The sequence below is a fragment of the Cyclopterus lumpus genome, chromosome 11 (genome assembly GCF_009769545.1).
Source record: "Cyclopterus lumpus isolate fCycLum1 chromosome 11, fCycLum1.pri, whole genome shotgun sequence".
NCBI classification, from domain to species: domain Eukaryota; kingdom Metazoa; phylum Chordata; class Actinopteri; order Perciformes; family Cyclopteridae; genus Cyclopterus; species Cyclopterus lumpus.
Window position 1 is genome coordinate 15,412,646 of NC_046976.1, and position 9,277 is coordinate 15,421,922.

Here is a 9,277-nt window from a genome sequence, read left to right on the forward strand (position 1 = left end):
GGTGCTTCAAAACCCTCCAAGGAGGAGCCGTGGCGTTGCTGTTGATGATGGCAAAGGGCCTCCGCTGGGAGGGCCGCAGAATGGCAAAACACAACAAGAGGAGCGTGGTGAGACCCCGACCAGAGCATGATCCCATAACTGGCTTATGCAACTGATCAGCGCCTCATACAGCATTACATAACAGCATTAGGTCAGCCGGCCGCTCACAGCCGGACCAGGGACTGTCCCCGCCACATTGAGGGCCAAATCACTTTAGGCATCTAGTACTCTCCTCCAAGTGTGTGAGGAGAGTACCATAGTGCAGCAGGGGGTGTTAATGTCCCATGCATCAGATGTCTTTCGCCTCTAAATGGTAAATGCAACGTGCACGAGCGAGCTGGAGTTACAGAGACGAGTTGGACGGAGAGGTCACTGATGTAACTGGTCACTGAGCTAAATTGTTCTATACGTCAACAATCAGCGCTCGCTCGGATTGGTTCCCTTTTTGGGTTCATCTCTCGGTTATGATATGACTTTATTTTTTGTTCTTACTTTTTATAATAAGAAACTTTTAACAATCCTTTTTTTTTTTTAATAAGAGTTTTTTTTAGCTTCGTCGGGGCTGTGTTTGGTTCGATTAGCTGTGATTTGCAGTTCAAATGTTGCTAACATTTGATTTAGTCTACAGAAGTACAACATATTTTCCTACTGAGCCCAAAAAAGATTGGTTATTTTGGGTGGTTCGACAGAGAATTTCAAATCGTTTAAAGAGCTGGAAAAAGTAGAGCTGGAAAAAAAAACATTTGTATTAATCAGGAAATATGCAAAACAAGTTTGGAGAAGTCATAGAAGGTGTCAACTCATATTAGGACTACTGTGGGCAGAAATGTACATCGTAATGTTGCAGGTATAGCGTCTAAGATTGGTCACTAGACGTCCAAGCTCAACTTCAGAGGCCGGTCATTTGTCAAGCCTTGAATTGATATTCTGATGTATAATGAAGTGTTCAACTCTCCCCCCCCCCCCCCCCAGTGCCTCTACATTACTTTCCAAATGTATGCGTGTGTGTGTATGTATGCGTGTGTGTGTGTGTGTGTGTGCGTGCGTGTCTGCATGCATGCACACTGGGGAATCCTGCATCGAAGGAACACAATAGATCACATTTTAGCAGGATCATGTGATTAATGGAGGGAGGGCAGAGTGAAGCGTTTGGAAATCCCCGCTGCACACTTGATGACATTGTGTTTGCCGTTTCTGGAGAGGACACGCACCAACTCACAAAGTAGAATGTGTGTGATATATATATATATATATATATATATATATATATATATATATATATATATATATATATATATATATATATCGACACATACGTCTAAATAGATTTTACATTATGAAATCCAGTTTACGCACTCAGTCTAATTCGATGGACCAGGGCGCCATCTACAGGGCAGAAACGTTGCCTACACTCAGAATGAAGACAAATAGAATTTAAACTTTATTGATTAAAATTAAAAGTGAACAAATAGTATATTGAGGACGCAACATTAAAACATGTCCTTGTGTGCAAATTAGGAGAAGGCACCATTTGTTTGGCAAAGCTGTGTAATAAAAAAAAAAGCATTAAACCAATGTGTGCAACATCTTTCCATAAAATCCAACTGATTCATAGATGAATGGAAAAAGTATTAACAACTAAAATAACTGTAGCGAAACAAAGCCAAAACATCAATTCCCCAAAGGGATCATTTAAGTTGCATTTGGTCTTGTCCTATATAAAAAAGGCACGGTGCTCTCAATTAGAATATTTGTAACAGTGAAAGATATTAAATGACCTGAGGTGAAAGCCTGGAATGTGTGAATAAAGCTCGACTCAAACTAATTTATGTTCCTTCAAAACTGAAAGTTTAAACTCGAGGCGCACAAATAAACATTTAGTCAAGTTAAGAACAAAGCACATTACACTTTCATTCTTCAATGTTGAATGTGGAGTTGTAAGTGCAAGATAATCAATTTGAAGCTTAACCCATCTTTCTTTAAAACAAAGGGTTTAACAGGCTACCAGCAACATGTTGAAAGACTACCCCCTTTTTAAAAAAAAAATTTCTTTAGCTGAAGTCTCTGGAAGAGCACACCAGCGGAGCCACCAGGGTCCAGAGGTAGATCGCCAGGCCGGCCCAGCTGGAGCTGATCTTCACCCACACGGCCGGCATGGTGCTCTGCATGACCTGGTAGTCGATGTCGGGCCTGAAGAGCCGGGAACAAAATCAGAGAGGAGTCGGTGTGTTGCAGAGGGCCACGGCCTCTCTGATGGAGCAGTGCAAAAGAAATTCTGTAAACCGATACTTACATGTACCAGTTGGTGAGAGTCATCATGATATAGAGGGAGGCCATACAGAGGCTGAGGTGGAAGAAGGTGTAGTTATAGGTGACTCCCTCCTCCTCGTTGTCCACGGCCCGCCGGACGCCGCCGTCCTCCCCTGACGCGGACTCGTATTCGGCGGTCATACCCTGGCCCTCCTCGGTCCACATCAGCTTGTTCACCTGATTGTTGTTGGAGGAGCGGATACTGCGGCGGGTGAGAGCACATGATGTCATGTTGACATACACTTACAGGACAACTCCACTATGTAAACTAACCTAAAAGAGCTTCTGGTCATTTCTAAATAAAAATATGTTCCTATAAAAAGACAAATCCTGAGAAGTGGACACTTAAAAACAGCAGTTATTATTTTACAAAAATACCTGGCAAAAAGAGTACAGAACAAGAAAATGGTCAATCCCACGATGCTCTGTGCATCCCACCACTGGGTGCCTCCAGGGGACGCGGTAGGAGCAGGTCCTGGTGGCGGAGTTGGACTCACGGGCTGGACCAAACTCAACAGGCTGGGGTTACACTGCCGGTCTGAGGTCGGAAACACAGGAAGCAACAGTTACAGGGGCGTGTTTTCTCTCTTTACTCATTCCCAAAGTCCCATTGTTCTGAATAAAAGGCATGTCACTCACTGGGGTTGTTGGTCATGGCAGACCAGGTGATATACATGGTGTAAAGGGAGATGAAGGAGGCCTGGAGGAGGCCTGAGGTGGGCTGAGCCTCCTGCGGCGACATGGCATGGGACGAGTTAGAAAATAAATGGCTGTGCCAGTAAAACAAAACTCTCTTCAACGCTCAGAGAGGAGAAAAAGGTCACAAGGACAAATGTTTATTGCATATTAGCTTGTCATCTGGATTAAGCATCAAATATAAGTTGTCCTCATTTCTTACTAATATACATTCGTTACTGATAAGAGTATTGTGATTAAGTTTCATCATCATTTGGTATGTACATTGGAGGATTAGGGCACAAATATCAACTTTTAGTAGCCCATACATTTTTTGAAATATCATATTAACATCTGTCTCACTACCTGAACTTTGGGCAGAATGGCCACAATGGACACGATGATGCAGAATATGAAGTTGAGGCTGATGAAGACCTTGTGCTCGGTGCAGTCGTCAGGTTTGGTATAAAACACGTAGAAAAGCACAACGGCGGTGAAAGCCAAGGCGTAGAAGAGGACGGTGAAGGTCAGCAGAGCTGCGAGGAAAAACACGAGCGAAGAGTGGCGCCGTTAAGCAAACGCATGACACGCGACTCAAACGTGGTGCAGCCAGTGTTTCCTACTTCTGAGGAGTGGTCTGAAGCTTCATACGTGTGCATTCGTTGCCGGTTCGAATTCTACATTTGATTAATTCCGTTAAAACCTACCTGCATACCAGCATTTGGAGTTTCCGTTTTCGGCCTTCTCCAGCCAGTTCTGGTTCCAGGAATGGACGAAGTCCACCAGCAGAAGGAGCTGGATGATGATGAAGGAGAAAGAGCCCACCATGCCAAAGTAATACCACACTGAGGCCAGACGGAAAAACAATTCAGGACATGGTTATTAGTAGCTCAATGCAGCATGTGCCATTGTAGGTCAACATTTATCAGTTCTGCTTGTTATATAAACGGATGCTTCTATTATTTATGAACATCAGAACGAACAATTTAAAGTGTACAAACGGTTCATGAAAGAAGGGTAGAACATTTGAGCAAGCATTCAATGCCAGCGTTCAGTTCTTTGCAGCATTCAGTATTTCATGGTACAAACATTTTGTAGAACTGTTGAAGCTCAGTTCTGAGCTCTAATTTTACTCGAGAGTCTGCAGCTTTGCTCTTGTGAAGCAAGCAGTCGCATCATATTGATCTGAAGGTGTGTGTGAGCTGCTGGATGGTATTGATGGAAAGCAACATGGCAATAAAGAAACTGGAACCACTAATGAGTTACTAATAGGATGTCTGAGCTTCACACCTGTATTAAAGATGCCATCTGGAATGAAGAAAGCTCCCACTGTTATGCCAACAAGCAACAGGAACTTGAAGAACCAGAAACTGAGGGGGGAAGAAGTAAAGTTATTCTAAGTACGCACAGAAAAAGCATGTTTACTTTCTGTTGAAATGCTATCTTTTGTGTGCAGTCCCCATGTTTGGCCAGCAGAGCGCAGCAGGCCTGCATCACATAGGACTGTGGTCCTGAGGCTGTGAACAATACCAACCCGTTTTGGACGGCGGCTCGGGGGTCCTTGCTGCTGCGCACTAGGATCATGATGAGGGAGAAGAGGAAGAAGAAGCAGGCCATGGCGAAGCACATGCGGTACACCGACTTGTAGCCGACAATGATGTCACAGTTCACCTTGTTGTCTATGCCAGGTATGGACGTGCCACCGAGACAGAAACCTGGAATCTGTAGCACACAAAAGGAAATAATGGGTGGGCAACAGGAAAAGATTGAAGTGGGTCAACAAACATGTTTTTATGATACTGAATAACCACTATTTCTGAGACTACTGGTTAAAAAAAATAATAAACCCATAATCCTATCCAGCTTCTCTACAGTATTGCTGTTGCTGGGTTACAGCCTTATGAAACCATTTTGAATTATTTTCCAGTTGGTTTTTTTTCTTGAATAGGAAATAACAAGTAGGTCCAAAAAAAACAGCAAAGATATATGGTCCTTATGAAACTATTAAAAAAGGTGCCCGGTGCAGCAGCCCAGTGTGGACCATTCAAATGAATATATGATGTACCTGTTTAAGATGCTCCTCCATGCCTGGGAGAATCATTATGACGGACACCAGAGTCCCGAGCAGCAGCAGGAAAGAGAAGGCCAGCCGGCTCACCGTGGAGTTGTACGTTGACGGGCAGCATGATGACAGGAGGCAGGAGGCCGAGCCACACAAGCAGGACGCCTGGAGAAGAGATGAGGGAGAGAATTAGCTAGGCATTCATTCAGATTCATATTTTATGAAACTCAGGGACAGGGCTCTGGGGTGTGGGATAATCAGGGTAATGCATGCATGGCTTGCAACGATGGTGGTTTGGACAAAAAATAAACTGAACAAATAACACCGTCTGCCGTCAGGACGCCCATCTTTCTCCTTCTTCTGCACGCTTCCACGGAGGCAGTAATCAGGCCTGTGATTAGAGCTGCCGTCATAACAAATCTCTCTGTCGCTCAGCCAGCGATGTGAACTGGATCGCAGAGGATTCCTGCATGATTCAGATGCAGACGGCTGAGAGGTGTCTGAAGCACTGAGGCGGAGACTAGAGCGGAGAGCAGCCACCCTTCACTAAATACGAGTATGCACCAGAGTACACAGGCCTTTGGTGTTAACATTACAGAAGAATCCCGTCACCATGTTTCGGACTAGCCGTGGCAAACAAAGAACTCAAGAGGAATATGCCCCAAATATCAAGTTGATAACACAGGATGTAAACAATAAAAGTGCTTTTTACAGGTTTTATTTAGCAAATTTGAATAAGGCCATGTTTCAAAAATACTTTTCTGACACAACAAAAACTTCAAAATTATCAAATGTTTGCTGATTGAATTCAGCATTCTGCCTATTAATTTCTACAATACCTTTAGGTGTGGCTTGTGTGTGTTTAGACAACATTAAACATTTGAGGGGTTTAGCTTCTTTTGATAAATAAAAGAGTAAAAGAAAAAATGCCACTGATGGCCGGCCAGTCAATGTTATGGGGATAAAAGGAAAACACCAACATGTTCGGGTATCTTAGATTAGTGGCCTTACAGAACTGTGATAGAGTAGTCAGTGTATATTGTATCCTTCCCCTGTTGTGTTAATGGTATTAACTTAGTGTGGATAACCTTGACGTGCAACTCGGATAGCAAAGCTAAAGCTAGACTGCGATGAGAAAGAGAAACGAAACAGAAACGCCCTGGTCAGAAGGGGGCGTGGCCCGAAGGCCTGAGAGCAACCCGTAAATGGCGCATTTTCATAAACAAGCTCGCGCGTTCCTTTTACTTGTTGACTGTATCCATTCCAATACATTACCAAACGAGCCACCTGTAAATAAAAGTCAAAAAGACAACAAAGCTGCTTTCACACAAAACAAGAAACCCGTCAATTGACTTCCACTTTCACGTAATTGATTGAAAAAAAGAAATAATACTTTGCCAAAGTCGGTCTAAAAGTTGTCCCGGTTATCATTAACTAAGCTAGCTAGTAACGTTATTCAACTAGCTAACTATATTCACACATACGTTAGTTAGTATATGTCGTGAAATACTCGCGTTAAGTCCATGAAACAACAACACAACTGATATATGTTTACTTACACAACTGGCAAGGGAACCCACTGCCAAACAAGCACCCATGTTGGCTTAGTTTAATTCACAATTCGGACGGGAGTCGTGAGATATCGAAAAGTTACAGGAAGAAACTCAGACAAAATGGCGGTGTCAAGTAACCTCATTAAAAGAGGATAGGAGGAAACCCGTTTGTTCTCTTCAAAATAAAAGCTTTTCCCTTACGCCGTTTAAATCGTGCGCACTTCAGGGGCATGTTATATTATTTTGGTTTGTTTATCTACGTATTGTTTTAGTCGATGTACTTCAGGAACACCACGAAACCTTAGAGTGTTATTAAATGTGTTTTTTTTGCTGTCGCCTGATATTACGATCTCAGTTTTATTTTAACGGCAGATACACTGAACTTGTACTTCCGACGGAAAGAAATGCATCTTGACTTTACTTAGTGCTGAGTGTCTGTGATTGATTTAGTGAGTTGTCCCCTCAAAGGATTGATAAACTGGATCTTAATGTGCAAAGGAAAAAAACCTACTATCCACAATGTCCAATGACACATTTATTATATATATATATATATATATATATATATATATATATATATATATATTTTAAACCACAGCAAAAGCAATTGATTTCAAATCAACCATGTTTCATCTATTGCCACCTAGGGTTATTTAAACAAAGCTTTGTATGAAAAATAAGTTGGTCCTACATTGCAGCTGTTGTAATGAATGTTTATTGCAATAATATTGCCAATACATGTATTACAGTCAATATGTATTGACTGTATTACACATTTTATTGTTAATATTATACTACCACAGAATGTTGTTGCTTTTTGCCTCCTGCAGCATCACCTATATTATTCTAATCTAGGAAATACAAATCAGTTGGCAACAAAGTCAGCAAATCAGCCACTGGGCTTCAATCTTTTTCCTCCCCATATTTTCCTTTTCCTCCTTCATTATAATCACGCTGAGAAAATGAGGTCTGTGCCTTATTTTGTATTCTCTGCCAGTAAATGGTTTAATATAGTCATGTTGGTTAAGTTGGTTTAATATAGTATAATTCTGGTTAAGTTGGTTTAATATAGTCATGTTGGTTAAGTTGTGATGTTTGCATCAATATTTATATCCGGTGATTCATTTTGAGGTACTTTTGGAATTTATTTCCCTGTTACTTAATTATTCTACTCCACAATTCATATGCAAATATTGCACTTTTAACTTGCTAACTGCTGTTACTTTGGAGATTCAGATGAATTAAACAAAGTGTAATCAACAGATATCCTTATAAGTTCAGAGAACACGTAATTGAGGTCTTAGTGAAAATCACTAGCTACCCTGCAGTATATATTCTTTTAAATGTTCCTCCTTTTAGCTGCAACATTAAAGTTATGAACGCTGACTTAATGTAAAAATAATTACAACTTCTATTATAATATATATTTGGAAATGGGCCGTTTTGCAGAATGATGGGAATTGTGAGTTAAATGACATCATGAGATATGCATTTCATTTCAAACTAATTACATAGTTAGAAATCAGATGGACAGCATTAGGTTGACAATAAAGGTACAATATTTTCTAAAAGAAGAAGTTGCTCTTCTTCCCTCAACTTATTCTATTTCTGCATTACTTGTGTTTTGTATATATTTGTATGTGAGATACTTTGTACATTTTCAATGTATTGTAAGAGAGTGAACCTATTTTAGGAGTAGCATACACATACAGTAGCTATACACATTAATACCCTAAAGTAATATGCATGGCACATTAAAACTAATTATTGTGTTCCTGCTAAGGAGAAAGCATATGAAAAAGCACGAGCCCATGCACAATAAGGCCATTGCAAAGACACTGTAATTATATTGCCACAGATGTGAATAAGAATAATACTGATTACGTTTCACCAGTATAGCAGCAAACAGTTGGTAAACAAGAGTGACAATAAAAGTCAGAGGGTGATTTTAAGGCAACAGGGGGCAAAACCTCCATCTGCTATAGTGTCTGACCTTCAGAGATACAGTGAAGGTGTTCACCCGTGAATAATCACTGCAAAGATAAAGCTTCTCTGCACCTTCTTTTTCCCCCTGAAGAGTGGCAGCCTTGTAATATAAGACAAAATAAACTGAATCATGGTTCACATGAATGCACTTGTTAATGAACAGCCTAATGAATTTGATGTTAATCTCATAACAGCTTTATTACATTATTTATTTCTCAAGGGACAGATTAAAGTCACCTCTTCTTCTATTATTGATATTTTCATAATAACCCCAGGACCTTATCATAAGGCTACTATGCAATGTTTTCCCTTTTACTGTCCTGTGGCCTGTCGGTGGCAGGGAGTCCATTGTGACGTGTTTTACAGGTGTATCGGGTTAATTATATACCTTTAATTGATCACCTCATATGAGATAAAACGCAAAACATGTTGAGGATGTAAAAAAACAACAACAACCTGCTGATTGAAACCATTACAGCCTTTGGTAAAAACGCAGTTGACATTGCTTTAACTGGACCACTGCTTTTCTCTTTTTATTGAAGGTGCACGTATAAAAGTGCCTTAGCTTCATTTATACCTGTAATAACAATGAAATCAGGAGAGGCACGACTATCTATCCTTAGGCTTATAACTGAGGACTGGGGACACATTA

At 40.9% G+C, this 9,277-nt stretch overlaps 1 protein-coding gene across 1 annotated transcript; it reads right to left on the reverse strand.

Annotated features, from left to right (window-relative positions):
- Positions 1 to 1,467: 1,467 nt before the first annotated feature.
- On the reverse strand, positions 1,468 to 6,781 carry serinc2 (serine incorporator 2). Its single transcript, XM_034545776.1, has 10 exons — positions 6,646 to 6,781; positions 5,090 to 5,251; positions 4,559 to 4,746; positions 4,315 to 4,394; positions 3,732 to 3,869; positions 3,391 to 3,560; positions 2,989 to 3,079; positions 2,728 to 2,887; positions 2,333 to 2,551; positions 1,468 to 2,229 (listed from the first exon to the last, which is right to left on the reverse strand). The coding sequence occupies exons 1-10, from the start codon at positions 6,682 to 6,684 to the stop codon at positions 2,091 to 2,093; spliced, it is 1,386 nt and encodes a 461-aa protein (XP_034401667.1). The 5' UTR covers positions 6,685 to 6,781; the 3' UTR covers positions 1,468 to 2,090.
- Between the last annotated feature and the right edge of the window lie 2,496 nt (positions 6,782 to 9,277).